Consider the following 18433-nt stretch of genomic DNA (forward strand, 5'->3'; position numbering starts at 1 on the left):
TGGGTGGGGCAAACGGCCGGAGTAATAAATATTCATTAGCGTTTAACGTTTTGTGTGGCATCTGTCGGACGAGTAGTGTCAATGATCAATTAAGTAATGCTGATCACGGAAGGAAGCGTTTCCCGTTAAAGAAATTGACTTGGGTGATGTCGTACACTGTGGTAAACTTGTTTGCAGAATGCACACCAATCGAAAGTCCATTCGTCTTATAGAGACAGTTCAATTGAGGATAAGACTTCGTAAATAACTGCAGCCAAATTCTTATTGTAAGATAAAGCTTGTTTTTTGATAAACAAAATTTATAGGAATCTCACACTAGTATTTTGATTCAACATTACCAATCGGTCTCACGAAGAAAGCATTCATGAGTTTGTTGAATGGAACAATCAACACTAGTCTTTACTAGCTGATCCGATGCGCTTTGTTACAGCTTCCGAAAAATTTATAAAATTTGTTTTTAACTGGTCTATACATTAAAGGGTGATACGGTCAAAATTTGGTCAAAGGAAAACGCGTGTAAATCGGTGAAATCGTTTATTTAAAAAATCAAATTAAATTTCTTTTTCAAGTTTAATTAGTATGAAATTCAGGAAAAAATATTCAGTTAGGCTTTCGCTAATCCAAATCCGAATTGCCGGGCTTTACGCTTAACCCCTGCCATCAGATTTTGTACAGCCACCTTGTACACCTTCTTCGCCGCAGAAAGCCAGTTTGCCTTGAACTGCTGCTTATTCTTAGCAGTTTTTTTGGTCTTCTTTAGGTTCCGCTTGACAATAGCCCAGTATTTCTCAATTGAGCGGAGCTCTAGCGCGTTGGGAGGGTTCTTGTCCTTGGGAACCACCTGCACGTTGTTGGCGGCGTACCACTCCATGGCCTTTTTACCGTAATGGCAAGATGCCAAATCCGGCCAAAACAGTACGGAACAACCGTGTTTCTTCAGGAAAGACAGCAGACGTTTATTCAAGCACTCTTTCGCCTAAATTTCTTGGTTAACAGTCCCGGAAGCTATGAAAATGCTGCTTTTCAAGCCACAGGTACAGATGGCTTGCCAAACCAGATATTTCTTCGCGAACTTTGACAGTTTCATATGCTTGAAAATATCTGCTACCTTTCCCCTTCCTTTTGCTGTATAAAACTCCTGTCCCGGAAGCTGCTTGTAGTCGGCTTTGACGTAGGTTTCGTCGTCCATAACCACGCAGTCAAACTTCGTCAGCATCGTCGTGTACAGCCTCCGGGATCGCGCTTTGACCGTCGTATTTTGTTTATCATCGCGATTTGGAGTCACTACCTTCTTTTAAGTCGATAGTCCGGCTCGTTTTTTGTCTCGATTCACGGTTGTAGACGATACACCCAGCTTATTTGCGGCATCTCGGAGAGAGAGGTTAGGGTTTCTCTTGAAACTACCGGCAACTTTCTTTGTCGTCTCAGCGGCTTCCGGTTTTCGATTTCCCCCCGATCCAGACTTTCTGGCTGTCGACAAACGTTCCCCAAACACTTTAATTACATTTGTAACGGTTGATTTGACAACTTTTATCGATTTTGCCTGCTTTGCGTGCGAGAAGCTCGGATTTTCGCGATGAGCGAGCAAAATTTTCATACGCTGCTCTTCTTCCTTGCACGGCATTTTGACAACTGAAGAGTGAATTACAAAATCAAAATAGGAGCAACATTCTACACACACACCTTCAAAATGAGGGGTGTTGAGGTTTTTTAAATACAATATTGAAATAAATACGTCAAGTTGATATTGACCAAATTTTGACCGTATCACCGAGAAAATTGAATATTTTGTACTGAAAAATCAGCATCATTTTTGTTTCTTCTGTGGAACCGAGCCTGCTAATGGTTTTTGTGCCAATTTATAAATTCTCCACAGGAAATTTTCCGCTGAACAACTACGTCGAAGACCGTAACTTCGTATTTTGTTAGACAAAACAGGTATTAGCTGTTTAACAGGGGAATGTCTTTTGGCATTGAAAAACAATAAATTCAATTGTTTCAAACGATATTATTGAAACTTGAAAAATCGTTCAAGCCAAGCTCCATTTCAAATAATCAAATTACGAAAATTATGAAAAATCGTTCCGTATCATTAACTAAAATATTGAAAATTAGCTAACACCCAATAGGTAGTATTTGGGCGTTTTCAATTTAACAGAAAACCCAGTATTTTCGACAGTCTTTCTTAGACTGAAATAAAACTTATATTCTGTACAAAAATCTCAATAATCGGTGAAATCTGTATGTTTTGCCAAAAATCGGTATTCGGTATTTACAGATTCTTGGTCGAAAGTTTGCTCAAAAATCGGTGCACGTGGCATCGCTGGCTGTGAGTGACTCGGACGCAGAGATGCCAATGTGCCTGATTTTTCAGGATTTGCCTGATTTATCGAGGCTCAGCCTGACAATCTGAGAAGCCATTGAATTTTCTTGATTTTTTTATTTTTTTGGGTAGTAAGGAACTGGATTAGGTACCATTGCTGAAGTTAAAAAGTGAAAATATGGCTGAATCAAAACAACCGAAAGATTCCATTTATTTTTATTTTAAAAAGGGAAAAAGGGTATTTAAGGGTGCTTTGATTCAGTAGAGTTATTCAACCAAATAGGCTCCCAACTCCCAACACATATTAGATATTAAAAAATTGAAAATGTGGAGCGATGACCAAAAAAAGGTCATCACTTTGAGCGAAATGTCCGTTACTTTATCGTAGCCTGATTTTTATTTCATCAGTAGTCCTGCAATACCTCGCTAGGCGCCCAGCAGTGGTGTCAATTGATTTTTTTGTTTATCAATGCCAAAAGGCATACCCCTGTAAAACAGCTAATACCTTTTTTGTCTAATAAGATACGAAGATACTATCTTCGACAAAGTTGTTCAGCGGAAAAACTCTTTTGGAAAACTTATAGTTAAATTGGCACAAAACTATGAGCAGGCTCGGTTCCACAGGAGAAACAAAAATGATGTTGATTTTTCAGTACAAAATATTCAATATTCCCATACAAATCTAAAAGTTCAAATTAACTCAGTTGCCAAAATTTTTTTAGCACGTATCCGGGCCGAACAAATCAGGGCAACATTAGATATATAAAATTCTGGCAAAATCCGAGCATTTCATTTTTAAATTGACGACCAAAAATCCGGCCAATATCTGAGCAAATTTTGTCAAAACCAAGAAATCCCTCAACAGAAATCAAGATAACAAAATTGAAAATTGAATTGTCCAGACGTTTCGGCTATTTTTTGTAGCCTTCTTCGGCGGAGAATAATTGTCAGGTTCGTTTTTCGTCTAGTGACTATTTTTGTTGGTAATTGTAGGCTGAATTTACTGTAGTGGAATGCATCATAAAACACACTGCGGTGCTTCACCATTTGACAGAACTACAGTAAATTTAGCCAACAATTACCAACAAAAATAGTCACTAGACGAAAAACGAGCCTGACAATATTCTCCACTGAGGAAGGCTACAAAAAACAGCCGAAACGTCTGGACATTAGACTGCCCCAAATTTGTATGGGAAATTCAAAACCTGTGAAATGTTATGCGCTGCAGACTGAAATTGATCCTAGTCCTAGTACAAGATCTCATGCCAAATTTGGGCCAAATCGGATCACGGGAAGGAGTCGCTCAACGAGCCTGAAGTTTGTATGGGATTTCGAGACATTTTGTTCGGGAGAAACATGGAAAACCAGTATTTCATCAATAACTTTGGTTCCAGTCAGCCGATTTCTTTCAAAAATGGTTTTTCTCGAAGCTTAAATTATGAAAAATGTTTCATCCGAAAACTGCATTTCAATTAGAGTTAAGATAAGAAAGTTATTAGGTTTAAAAAATGGGCTAACTTTTTTTAAGGATGGTATTCATCACTGTTAATGAGTCGAGGCGGTCAAACATATTGACGCCTCATTATCAGTGCTGAATACCACCGTTAAAAAAGTTAGCCCATATTTTAAGCTTAATAACTTTTTTTATCTTAACTCTTATCGAAATGCAGTCTTCGGATGAAATATTTTTCATAATTTAAGCTTTAAGAAAACCCGTTTTTGAAAGAAATCGGCAGACGGAAACCAAAGTTATTGATGAAAAACTGGTTTTTCATGTTCCTCTCGAACAAAATGTCTCGAAATCCTATACAAACTTCAGGCTCGTTGAGCGACCCCTTCCCGTGATCCGATCTGGCCCAAATCGGCATGAGATCTTGTACTAGGCCAAGGATCAATTTTAGCCTGCAGCGCATAACTTTTTCAAAAGTTGGGTCATTTGGGGCACTCTACTGGACATTAGTAAAAATCATTCGTTTTAATTTTCAAAAATATAGCTGACTAAGCCGTTAACAATTAAAAATTCAAAAAAAAAATCTTCATTACTCATTGACAGTTTTTAAATCGTCCTTGAGGCTTCCAAAAAACAATTCATGATTATTTTTCCAAAAATGGAAAAACCTCGATTTATATTCATTTTTACGATGCATGGAAAGTTGTGAAATAAGTAAAAACCTTCAATATAAAAATCTCTAAAACGTTCTTGTGTGATTCCAGAATAAGTTTCAATTTTTTTTTATTTAATTTTCTTAAAGTGACGAAATTTAACTTTTTGAAGCATTGTATCACGGAAACTAGAAACCCATAGGAACAATCGTGTGGGTGTAGAGAAAAATTCCCGAAACGGGCGAGCTGCAGAAATTTTCGATCAAATGTTTTCCCAAACTGCTCTGTGGACCTAGGATACCAAGCGAAGGGAATGGACTGCTGAACCTACGATATTTTCAACAAGGAAATGATGGAAGAATTTGGTGTGATCGATCCTTGATTATTCTTACCAGTTAGGTTCCCGATTCCTGACTCGAATGGTTTCCCTCCAGGAATGCTCTTCATTAGAAAACCTGATACTATCAGCCTGACAGCACAAAGCTAAGTATTTTTTTTTTTTAGTCTTTGAGTAAGGTTAGAATTTGATAAATCACAGTTCCTTAATTGTGATACAATTTCAGCTTTTAATGGAAAACTTTTGACTTCATTTTCGTCGGGTTTATCGGTTTGAGTTAATCATTTAGTTATGTTTCTGATTATCGATCGTAATATTTGTTATATGCAGTTACATACATATTTTGTTATTCTACATCACTTTTTTCTGTCACGAAATTGAATTTGAATAAACTACAAAATTCATTGGCGTTAAAGTGCATTTTCGAAAGTTAAAAATTGGCAAAAAGTAGCAGTTTTGATTGAAATTCCAATTTTTGTAGGATCATAGTTAAATCCTGGATTCCAAAATTTTAAAATTTGGCTAAACCTTTAATGGATAATTAACTTTTTGGTAACACAATAGTAATATTTTCATAAAGTAAAATAAGTTTTGACAAAATTGAAAAGGACTAATCTGGTACATACTTTTTTATGTTTAGATTAAATTTAGTATGTTGAAGGTTAAACAAAAGAAAGACAGTCACCATCGTTTTATTAAAAGATTTTTTTTTACATTGATATCATTTTTTTCTTCAATTTAATTCTTCAATAATGGAAGTTAATGTATAAAAACATGCATTTTATAACTTTTGAGAGTCGTTAGGGAAGAAGAATGGTGTAGTACAATGTATAGTATTTGTTTTTTGACATCATTACACTAGTCAAAAGTGTATTCTGCTCATGTCCTTTTCTCCCACACTCCCAACTTTAAATTATTTTGCTAGGATGCAGAGGTAACCTCGGTCCTAAAGCACAAAATTGATCTTTCATCCCTTTCTACCTTTTCCAATCTATCCATTGACTACTAGGACGTGGCCGGCGCCGTTATTGATGTTTAAAGAGAGAGCATCTGTTTTGTGCATTGAGGATGAGCTGCTAATCCCAAGCACCATTCTTTTGACCTTTGAGCAAAACCGATGGCCTCGGTCAATCACGGAGTAGCAACCATTGGCGAGGTGGAATTCGTTCTACTGAGCCACGCCTGCGACAATGGAGTTCGAAACGCATTTAAGAGTAATGTGGAAGCAATAATGGAATAACCTAATGATAAGTAAATTCAAGATGAAGTATTTCGGGTTCCATAGTTCAAAGGTGGATGTGAGTAGTTAATCAAGCTAAGCTAAGCTAAGCTAATTTTCTTAAAGTGACGAAATTTAACTTTTTGAAGCATTGTATCACGGAAACTAGAAACCCATTGTAAATTGTGAATGCTTGATTAAATTAAATATAATAAATAGATGTGAAATATAGTAAATTGATTTGAAATAAGAAGTTTTCTCATGACACGCTCTTGGCTCATTTTCAACACCTATCATGCTTCCTAATCTAATCTATACGTCTATAGATACGTTCATTACTTTCACTTGATATTCTTCCTATTAGAATGTATACTTCACCGAAATGCCATTAATCATTCAATTAAAAATTATGAATTACAAACAAAAGGACTATTAGTGTTTTACCAGTCCTAATTGAATTGTGTAATTCCACACTTTTGTTATCATTTTTATGATTCAGTACTTTTATTATCAAATTATCACCGTTATTATCAAATAACGAAAATTCGATTACTCAATTGTCGATCCACCTCAAATCATTACCAAGCTACTGATACCCCGTAAATGGCTAGGTATTCAGCTCAGGTACTATTATGTATACAACAGCACCTTCTGTATCACTCCCTGTAAACGTGATAGGCCCAATTGAATGCAATCAAATTCGGCCGTCAATAATACGAAACACGAGAACATTTACCTAGGTTTTCAAGCTCTTATCGCTCTTTCTTGAATATACCAGAGTGATCTAGAGTTACTAAACCAAAAAGCTCCCCGCGAAGATTATCATGCGCTTTGATTAGAACTACCGATAACCGTGTGCACGTAAAGTATAGGACTTACGTTGATCAGCCGTCAGATAAAAGCTATCGGTGCTGTTGGTCACATCGGAGGCGGCGCTAGCCGTATTGTTTGGTTCCGTAAGTTGCGGCAACACCGGCGAAGTCCAACCGAGAGCCGTTCCGGCACTGATGGCAGCAAAGGACACTGAAATATCGAAGTTTGTAGTGGGAGGTTACTATCCCTTGATCCATGGGCTACTTACCTCCTACGCCAGCCACAAACTGCATCAGCTTACTGTTGGATGCTTGACCCTCCGGGGGATCGTACAGCATCCGGTGGGTAACCCCAGGTTCATTGTTGCTCATGGTTTAAGGGCTGTAAAAAAAGAAAAAAAAAGAATGCATAAGCTTACTTTTTATTATGATAGTACCTACTAAATTCGTGAAGTATGTCATGGCCTATTGAATTCTCTAAGGAGTAGGGAAGAAATTTACAATGTTAATCTAAGAGGATGTGTTACAAACTCATCCAATTCTAACTCCATTAGTTATCTTTTCTAAAAAAAAAAGAAAAATATTCATGTTCAAGGTTTAAGTTTCACCCGCTCTATATACGCAAATGTTTGATCGAATGAAATCAGAACATTTATTTTCTGCAAGTGGAGCACTCTGTGCCAATTAGTGGATGTGTAGATGCATAACAATTGGTTCAACAAGCGCCCGCCAGCTGAAGTCAAGCAGCTCATCGCGCTAGAGTAAACAGTTTGTGTGCCATAGTAGCATGAACACACCCACCAAATCGTGTGAAAAATTGTAAAAAAAACAACGGTAAACAGAAGGTACATTTATATATCATTCAAACATATGACGTCCGTCAGGTGGATCCTGTGGTAGCTAGCTGTAGATACAGTACTTAGTAAAATGATGCAACAAACAAGTGACGAAAAGCGGTGTGGCTCAACTGTTTACATTTTTTTTGTACACTGTGTACATTGGGTGGAAATTGTAAATAATGTGGAAGAATTAAATGTTATATGTAACGAATCGAGACGAGTGATTCATAGAGAGATTCATAATGGTTCAAATTTCAAGCTTCAAAATATGCGTCATTCAACCATATAGGTAATTGCGATGTATTGTTATTGAAAATAATGATAAATCAACCGTATTTTTATGCTGTTTTAAACATTGTTCGCTAACCGATTGAAAAATACGGTATGGTCAGAACTGACCAATGATATCAATGCTTATATTTCACCCAATTCTATAAAGCGCTATTAACGTTATTTAACTTGTGAGCTTATAACATAAAATTGTCAGGTGAAATATGCAAAAATGTATGTTTTACACAACAATTTTTCTAGTGGGTATTGTTTTTTCAAAAGTTTATTTAAAAAAAGTATTAACACTAAAAAGCCTAGCCTAAAAACAGCTACAACTTGATGACCACTGATCCGAACTTCACAAACTTGACCTTATTGAAATACTTGAAGTTTCTTATTTTGGTTTGTACAAAAAAAAATTTTACTCTAAGTTCAAATAATTTAAAAATACTTTTTAAAATGTTGAGGCAATTTTTTTTAAATAGTTACCACTACTTCAACCTGGAATTTCCGTGGTGAACAAATCATTACCTTCGTATTCCAATGGTTTAGCTTATTATAAAAACTTTATTAAAAATGCTGAACATGTCTCGAGTTTTCCACTTTTCCAACGTGTTATCACCTTTGAATTTTCAATATTTCATAAATTATTTCGAAAAAAAAACGTAGAAACGAAGTAGTTTTGAAGTTATCGTGCAATATCTCTATTGTGGCTTGCGAACGGTAAACAATGTGAAACTCATGACCCCATACACCCAACCTTCGGGTAGTGATCATATCACTTATTGTTTTACAACTGCGATTCTCTACCTCCCAGAGGTGCTAGCTGGGGTGCGAACAACCTTAGCGGAGATCGGGTACCCAACCCCGGTGGATGCTTTGGCCGCATGCAGACTGAGACAGGGAACAGTCGAGGTGGTGTTCAGGACCCAAAACAGCAACATCACAACGGTCCTCCTGCGAGATAGTGGGGTTAGCTACGGGCCTTGCGAGCCCGTGACTACAAAAAAACATAAGCAACGAACGACGAACAACAGATTTCGGATGGAAATCGGCAAAGACCCACGCGACGAAAAGGATCTAGCGATTGGAAACTTGGAACATGGAACTGCCGATCTCTAAATTTTGTGGGCAGTACCCACGTGCTCTCCAACGAATTGAAGAGCCGCAAATTCGACATCGTAGCGCTGCAGGAGGTATGCTGGATGAGCTCCACGGTACGAACTCGCAGCTCATCAAAATGGGTCTGGACAAGCTGGACGATTGCCTACTCCGGTTGATAGTCCGGATCTCGGACATAGAACAGCTACCGGAGGAGTCGAAAAGGGTGTAATATGCCCCATCTACAAGGAGGGTGACAAATTAGACTGTGAGAAATACCGAGCGATCACTGTCATCAATGCCGCCTACAAAGTGTGGTCCCGAATCCTATTCCGCCGCCTAACGCCACAAGCAAACAGATTCGTGGGAAGTCACCGGGCTAGCTTCATGGATGGACGGTCTACGACCAGATCTTCACATTATGGATAATCCTCCGAAAATGCCGCGAACACCAAGTCCCTACACACCCTACACACTTCAAAGCCGCATATGACACGTCCGACCGTGACGAGGTATGGAAAATCATGGACGAGAACGGCTTTTCCGGGAAGCTAACCAGACTGATCAAGGCGACGATGGATGGAACGCAGTGCTGTGTGCGGATTTCGGGTGAATTGTTGAGTTCATTCGAATCGCGCAGGGGACTTCAGCAAGGTGATGCGGGGCACGATTTTCAACAGATCCAGTCAACTTATCTGCTTTGCCGATGACATTGATATAGTCGGCAGATCATCTGCAGCGGTGGAGGAGATCTACCGCAAACTGAAACGCGAAGCAGTAAGGATTGGGTTGATGATTAATACGTCCAAGACAAAGTGCCTGCTGGTTTGCGGATCCGAGACCTACCGAAAGTTATTACCGAAACAGTAATAACAAGGTCACAGTCGACGGCGATGAGCTGGAGATAGTCGAAGACTTTGTCTATCTCGGCTCACTGGTGACCGCAAACAATGACACCAGCCGTGAGATCCGGTGGCGAATTATCAGCGGAAGACGTGCCTACTATGGGCTCCACAAGCAACTGCGGTCGAGAAGACTTAGCCCTCGCACAAAGTGTAACCTGTATATGACGCTCATTAGACCAGTTGTTCTGTAAGGGCACGAGTCGTGGATATTGCTCGAGGAGGACCTGCGTACACTCGGAGTATTAGAGCGACAAGTGTTAAAAACCACCTTTAACGGTGTAAAGGAGAACGGAGTGTGGAGGCGAAGGATGAACCACGAGCTCGCGCGACTCTACGACGAAACCAGGATCCAGAAGGTGGTGAAGGCTGGTCGGATACGCTGGGCAGGACATGTTGCGAGAATGCCGAACAACTGTCCTGCATAACAGGTGTTCGCTACGAATCCGGTAGGAACAAGACGAGCGGGGCGCAACGAGCGAGGTGGTTAGACCAAGTGGAGCGTGATTTGGCGAATGTGGGGTGTCCGAAAAATTGGAGAACGGTTGCCATGGAGAGTTTAAGGAATTATGTTCGTCAAGTTACGTCGTGAGACGGAATACTATGTAAATAAATAAAAATCTCTATTGTTTGAGCATAAAAAGAACAGTACTGAAATTTTCAAATTTCATGAAATCTAATGATGTATTATTAACTGCATTTTATAATATTTAATAACATGTATTTTAAATAACAAAAAAATCAAAAATGCTCAAAAGGAAACCAAACCGATAGGGTATACTGTCTGCTCAAAAGGAAACCAAACCGATAGGGTATACTGGGAGATGAGAAAATAAATCGTTTGAGAGAGCTCGTGAGTGTCAATAGTGGCTGTCAGTTCGCTCAACCACCCTGCTTTTTGTTATTGGTGAACCACCCAACTTTATTTGTCGCTCGCTATTTTCTCTCAAGCCATCCACCGAAAGAAAGCTACTAGTGGTTTTTTCATTTAGAAAATAAAATAAGTGTTACAATTTTTTTTAAACTAATGTGAATTATATACCATTACATTCTTTGAAATTTGTTGTTCACGCCAATACACATTTTGTATGTTTTTTTTAAGACTTCAATGAAATATGATCGCTCAAAGTAAAATCAAAGTGAGCTGTCATAAATTCAAACAAAATACTTAACTCATCCTAAATCAATGTTCGTTTAAATATGAAAGCAAGCTGAAGAATAAACAACTGCAATGCACTAACAATTCTTCTTCAAAAACCTCTATTAACGATTAAATTTGCGAGAATCACGCCCAGTGTGTGAAAATGCTTTTATTGAACAATATCAGATTTCACAAACTGCAAACTTGCCAACTTTTCATGGCAAGCTGCAGTGGTTTAAAAAAAATGCTCTATAGGTTAGGACTAACTACACACCCTTCTTCGTACAAATCGGTATCGGGCAGAAAAGTTATTTTTGGTCGACCGGTGCTGCTCAGACAGACAAGCCAATTCTTTTACAACGACAGGTAGGTAAGTTCAGACATGAATAGACACTCCCGATGCAGACACTAGGTTATAGCGGCACATAGCCACTTCGCATTGCACACGCAGGGTAACGTGACGTGCAATGCTGCTTATTTTAGCTTGACTTGTTCTTGGAAGCGCAACTCTCAAATTAAATATAAATAAAAACAAACGCTGGGGGATCGACAATGTCAAGCCGGTCAAGTTACGGTGAGCCAACTAAAACATCGTGTTTTTGCCTTTTAAAATAAAACGCCGGGAACAAATTATGTAAATAAAATTGACACCTCATGCGAACCGGCCAACAGTTAGCCGTAGCATGCGGTGCTCTGATTGAATGATTAACGAGGATCAGAATAAAAATAAAAAAAATCAAACTGAAAACGTTGCTAGCGTTTATTCGAACAAAGTTGGCGAAGTTTTTCTTTCGAGTGATGCCAGTTTATAAAAAGTACATTTACTTAGCAATTTTACTCTTGGGAGGTCTTCATAACTTTGTACGAAGAAGTGATATTTTTCCTTCCTAATAAACATTCTAATTAGTTTATTCTAAACATTTTCTTGGCAATACAAAATAATAACAAAATCATAGAGGTTTTTTTCGTAATCATAAGATTTGATCCTGCGATGATCCCGTGCACTTATGGTATCGTTTTTTCCCAGAACCTTCAAAGTGGCGGAGATGGTTAGGGAAAGATCAGAAAGGCAATTAGCGCCATCAACGAACGCCTCTCCAGGCTTATCAGCAAGTTATTTGTCAAACACAGCTAAATCGATTAGCCATAAGGGTTGATTGAATTCAAACGACAGCAATCGAGCTGTGTTCCGAGACCCACAATATAATCATGATTGCCAATCATAAAATCATCTGACGCCCATATAAACCTGTGCAACATACAACTACTTCCTACAATAGACTACGTGAGCTCGAAGAGATAACCGATCTCTGGATGGCGGGACATCACTATCAGCAGTCAAGAAGCTTTCGTCAATACCGCTAAGTCACGTTTACTCAAATGTCAAAATATGGCACTCAAAACAAGAGCCAAATAAAGCCTGGCTCCAGAAGTCTTATCATCGAGCAGAATTGATTGACAATAGAAAGGAGCGTTCAAACAAGTAAAAGGGTTGAATTTTAAAAGGAAAGTTACGAGTTGGATCGAAAAATCAATTGGGAATGGGTTTCCTTGCGTCCTCTCGCGCATTTCACAGTCTTTAGATTCTAAAAAAGGTTGGTGCAATTCATACGAACAATCGTAAACATAAATATTGATTACACCGTCTTACTTGGGTCAATATTATGTTCGTTATATTTACAATAACCACAATTTACAATGACACTGTGATTCCGGGAGAAATATAGTTCGATTGGCGCCCAGCTTTATTGTAAACACTACCGTACACTGTTCAATCCAAAGTGTAAACAAAACTTTTAATCGTTATCTTAGCAATATATAATACGGCAGTTTACGACACCTACCAATCGTAAAGTTAGCATCGTAAAGTAAAAGAAAAATGTCTCAAGTACCCTGCAACGATACCTGTTGCAGCAATTCACGTGCCAAGAGCAACAACGATTGGCTCGGAATCAATAAAAAGTCGCTACCCACATGACGTCACTACTTGGATGTCGTGACATTGCATTGCCAGCCGGTACATAAATATGTAGGTATGTAGGGTACACATAGGCATTGCAAGCATGAAACATGCAGCAGGCCAAACATTCTAGGACCAGCAGAAAAAAGAGCAAACGGAAAATCATCCAACAGAAGAGAACGAACGAACGCGCTAGGGAAATTCAACGTCTAATAGCCTAGCTATGTATACTAGGATTATCTACACGTACAACTACCAACCGCTCATGTTTCGATGTAAACAAAACGACGGACGGGCGGCGTTTTCAGAGCGAGATCTGACGCTGCTGCTTCTCTTGGATTATTCGGTATGGTTTTTCTTGGCCAGTCGGTTTTCGGGTGGAAACCTACAACCCAGTAGAGGTCATTCCGAGGACACTTTCCGGCTACCGAGCTTGAGGGAAGCAATAACCATCAGAATTTTAGTTTCGTATGTTCTGATAAATCCAAAATTATTAGCAAACGTATATTGAATTTATTTATAAATTTATGAGAAATTGTTATTATTATGCAATATGAATGCATATATGTTTTTGGCAAAACTTATGTTTTCCTGGCAATAGTTCCGTATAATTTCATTGAGAATGCTAGAAACTGATAACTCTCATACGACAAAGCTGAAGTTTATAAAGTTTTATAAAAATCTATGTCTTTTATAATTTTATGGAGCAAAACAAAAGTTAAGGTTGCCATATTATGGAGGCAGTACATCCATAACAAAACTTTATTAAATCTGTTTTGAGATCTTCAATTCTCTCTTCAGATGTTATTTGGAGCTGAGATTCGAAGTTTCAATGATAAAAATCTAATATTTATTCTATTTAACCGGCTATTCTAGGATGGAGGCATTTTACAAACATGATGGGGACATACAAAAACACTCTCTTAGTCCACTTTCTAATCAATAATAAACCTTCATAAAAGCTTAAATTTGTTGAAATATTTAAGATCATTTGAATAAGAAACTTTTTTTTTCTGGGATTTTCATCCTGTAGGATGATTCATCTCTAGTTGAATAAGAAACAAAATCCCACCCGAGTTTTTGCTTTGAGCTTTAATTTTTAAAAGTCAAAATATTACATCAATACGTATCAAAACCTTGTATGAATTTTTACATTTTTTGAGCGGTTAAACTCATAAAATTCTTTCTTGACTGATGTTCAAAGGGTGATACACCTTCAAAATGGATTGATTAGATATGTTGTCTTGTCAGCCATTTTACCAAACGGCCGTAGGCGTAATCAAACCGCTAGACGCAGGGCAGATTAATGCAACGATATACAATCCGTGTGGAGCACATCTCTCAGATTTAAGCTATTTTCCTCAGATTTAAGCTTTTTTCTTCAGATTTAAGCTTTCATCTCCTATGCCCTCAAGGCAAAAAAGCTTAAATCTGAGAAAAAAGTTTAAAAACAAGATTCACGAACTCTTTGCAAATAGATGTTGGTTACACGATACACTGCCGGCCAAAAGTTTGGGATCACCCACTAAAAAACATGCAAATTTTGATCGTTCATATCTCAGCTGTCTTAGGACATATTGAAAATCTTCTGATCTCATTTGAAAGATAATGAGCAATAGCTATCTCGAAGGTATTTTGCCCAAATATAATGTTTTAGTTTTGAACTTAAAACTTAACCTTAAGTTATAACATTTTCAAAAAATCGCACTCAATATTTAAAGCCGATCATCTCGAGATAGGGTGGGCCAAATCTCAAAATTTGAGTGGCATTAGAATTCCTGTTCTTTACTTCTCAAAACACAATCAAAAAATTTTTTGAAAAAATTCAAAAACGCATTTTTAATTAATAAAATAGACACTTGAGTTGTCGTCCAAAAGTTTGGGATCACCTCTTTGTATGGTGAGTTTGGGATCATTCTTATAAAAACTTATAAAATAAATTTGCATATTTTATTCATATCTTTCTCATCTAACATCGTATTGCAGATCTGAAGGGTTCATTTGGAAGCTTAGGAATTGTTGTTTTTTAATAAATTCATTCAAAAATTATATTTTAAGGTGAGAACTATAAAAAAAATTAGGGAACTTTCAAAAAAACAATAAATTTCAGGTGATTTTTTTATGGTTATCACTTCAAAATATGATTTTTGAATGAATTTATTAAAAAATAACAATTTCTTAGCTTCCAAATGAACCTTTCAGATCTGCAATACGATGTTAGATGAGAAAGATATGAATAAAATAAATTTGCATGTTTTTATAAGAATGATCCCAAACTCACCATACAAAGAGGTGATCCCAAACTTTTGGACGACAACTCAAGTGTCTATTTTATTAATTAAAAATGCGTTTTTGAATTTTTTCAAAAAATTTTTTGATTGTGTTTTGAGAAGTAAAGAACAGGAATTCTAATGCCACTCAAATTTTGAGATTTGGCCCACCCTATCCCGAGATGATCGGCTTTAAATATTGAGTGCGATTTTTTGAAAATGTTATAACTTAAGGTTAAGTTTTAAGTTAAAAACTAAAACATTATATTTGGGCAAAATACCTTCGAGATAGCTATTGCTCATTATCTTTCAAATGAGATCAGAAGATTTTCAATATGTCCTAAGACAGCTGAGATATGAACGATCAAAATTTGCATGTTTTTTAGTGGGTGATCCCAAACTTTTGGCCGGCAGTGTATATGACTTGCTGACCCGGTATGCTTTGTTACACCTTCAAAAAATGAACAAAATTTGTGAAAATTATGTAAATTTTAATTTATTTTTAATTGCAAAACCTTAGTTTCTGAAATGATGTGAGGGCGGTTCTCGTACTACCAAAGAATTTTTTTTAAATATTCATATACGTAGCTTTTATCGCGTAAGACGTCAAATTTAGCACATGCCAATTTTGACGTCTTTAGCTTGGTAAGTGAGTAAGCGAGAAAATTGCTTTAGCTCTTTCCTTCTTTTCGTTTCCCATCGTATAGAATGAAGGGGTCTTGAACCATCATTGAGTTATTTTTCGCAAGTAAATGCACTCCCATGTAGAATGTTTTTCCTTTTGCTAGATAAGTTCTGGAGTTATGCAAACCAACTTGTGTGGGAGCCTCTCTCTCTTTACATTCGCCTTCTTGAAGCAGGGAGAGGTCTTAAACCATCATAGATTGAAACATTCCTCGTACCTATCATGTCAAATTTGAATCCATTTGCTTGAGAAGTTCATGAGTTACGCAAAAATTTGTATGGAAGCCACCTCTCTCATTCCTATCTCCCCCTGAAGAAGAATGATGTCTCAAACCATTAGCACTGATCATACTGACTGGACGCTTAGAACAAAAATTCGATCATTTTCTGGCTAATTTTTTTCGTCAAATTCAGCAGGTTCGCATTACCGACGGCAGGTGGCGAACCTACCATTTTTCCGATACAAAAGCCCTGTAGGAAAAATGTACCTGTGTAGCACGATTTTATCGCCTGAATTGCCTTTTTTTCGAAAGTTGGGTGAAACTTTCTAACTGGGATAACATTTCTTCAAATCGATCGATGCGCACTCTGGAATCGATATTGCATACTGTTGGAAAAATTAATCAAAAAGCGAAATCGAGTGTCCTGTCAGTATGGTCAGTGCCATTACCCTCTCCTACCAACTATGTTTTGATCTTCTTGATTATTTCTCGAGTTATGCTATAACCTGTAAGGAATTTCCCCGTTTTTCCTATCATTTCATTAGAAGGAAGGAGGGGTTTCGAACCATCATTGATATATTCCTCGTATCCAAAAAAAACTTCCATGCCAAATTTGGTTCCATTTGCTCGTTTAGTTATCGAGTTTTGCCAAAATTTTATGAGAGCGCTCTTCTCACTTCCAATCTCCCGTTTGGAAGGAGGGAGAAGAACCAAATCATTATAGAAGCATTCCTCAAAACCAAATGCATTTTCATGCCTAATTTGGATCCATTTTCTCGGTCAGTTCTCAAATTATTAATATATGTTTATTTTGTTTGTGAGGCCCTCTCCTTCCCCTTTACAGAGAGGGGGGGGGGGCTTCTGCCAAGTTTCATGCAAACTAGATCAGTTGTTTCCGAGTCTATAGACTGTTCCAGAAATTATAAGCAGGTATCATGTTAATGGTCATTTTGAATCGATTTTTTTTTTCGAATTCTACTGGCTGCGTCCTTTTGTTTACACATTTCTGTAGGTGATAACATTAAAAAAAATAATAAAAACATTTAGTTTGTGATTACATTTCAAAATGCGTGGTCTTACTGCGGAGAAACGGCAGAAGGACATAGTTCGTGAGCTGTCCAATATAAGTGTGTGCAGAAGTTTTGTATACCGTACAGTTAAAATATACCTGGATACCGAAAGTGCAAAAAACGTACTGTGGTGACACCTGCCATGGTGAAGATCGTCAAGAAGCGCCTTAAGAGAAATCCTCGTCGTAGTGCCACTAACTTGGCAGAGGATCTCAGCATATCGGATCGAAGTCTCCGTCGGGTCTTGAAACATAAACTTCAGACAAGATCCAAAAGGTTCAAGACCTCACGGTGAAGCAGAAACAAGACCGGGTCAAAAGAAAGAAGGCGCCGCTGAAGAGGGCCGCGGAAGGAAGGTTGAAGAATATCGTGTTTACCGACGTGAAACTCTTCACTGTACAGCAGTTCGTGAATAAGCAGAACGACAGAGTTTGGTTGCCAGACTGATCACGAAGCCATGCCGACTTGCTGACGGCCACCCGGCGACAGAAACCAGCATCGGGGATGGTTTGGCCGGAATCACCGTGATGGCCGGACTCCGCTGGTTTTTGTCCCTGAAGGAGTGAAGATCTACCAAAATACATATCAGGAACTAGTTCTACAGTATGTCCTCGCACCGTGGGCACGTCGACATTTTGGTTCCAGGAATTGGGCGAAGAAAACCCAACTTTGGATTGCGCAACATTTTCCAGGGTTCATTTCGAGCTCGAGTGGCCGGCGAGTTCGCCAGACCTGAACCCTATGGACTTCGCTGTTTGGAGTATGTTGGAGGCCGCAGTCTGCTCTAAGAAACATGAAGGTGTGGAGGTCCTGAAGCGACATTTCGTGGCAGCCTGGAATAAAATACCACAAGAACACCTGCGGGCCTCATAAGATGCGTTCCTCGACCGTCTGCGGTGAGTGGTTAAACTCAAGGCCGAACAAGTCGAACTTTACCAGTGAATTTTGAAAAAGTAATTTGTTTTCAAAGAAATTGAATGAATTTGAAATAAAAAGTTGTTGTTTTGATCAATTTATATGTTTGTTTCAATGTAGCAGTTCAACTGCCGGACCCTGTATGATTCAATATTTTGCAAAAGTTCTGGGTGCATTATCATGGACGATGAAACGTATGTGAAATTGGACTATAAAACCCTTCCTGGGCCACAATACTTCGCTGTACGCAAGGACAAGGATAGCCC

General features: G+C 38.1%; 1 protein-coding gene across 3 annotated transcripts in view; it reads right to left on the minus strand.

Moving 5' to 3' along the window:
• LOC129740024 (facilitated trehalose transporter Tret1-2 homolog) overlaps window positions 1–18433 on the minus strand; it is a 100593-nt gene that overhangs the window by 11906 nt on the left and 70254 nt on the right. For all 3 annotated transcript variants that reach the window (XM_055731607.1, XM_055731606.1, XM_055731605.1), the window contains exons 2-3: window positions 7064–7176; window positions 6862–7005 (exon numbers count right to left, since the gene is read on the minus strand). In XM_055731607.1, the coding sequence (XP_055587582.1) occupies window positions 6862–7005; window positions 7064–7166 (247 nt within the window). In that variant the 5' untranslated portion in view covers window positions 7167–7176. The remainder of the gene's footprint in view (window positions 1–6861; window positions 7006–7063; window positions 7177–18433) is intronic.

The sequence above is a fragment of the Uranotaenia lowii genome, chromosome 1 (assembly GCF_029784155.1).
Source record: "Uranotaenia lowii strain MFRU-FL chromosome 1, ASM2978415v1, whole genome shotgun sequence".
NCBI classification, from domain to species: domain Eukaryota; kingdom Metazoa; phylum Arthropoda; class Insecta; order Diptera; family Culicidae; genus Uranotaenia; species Uranotaenia lowii.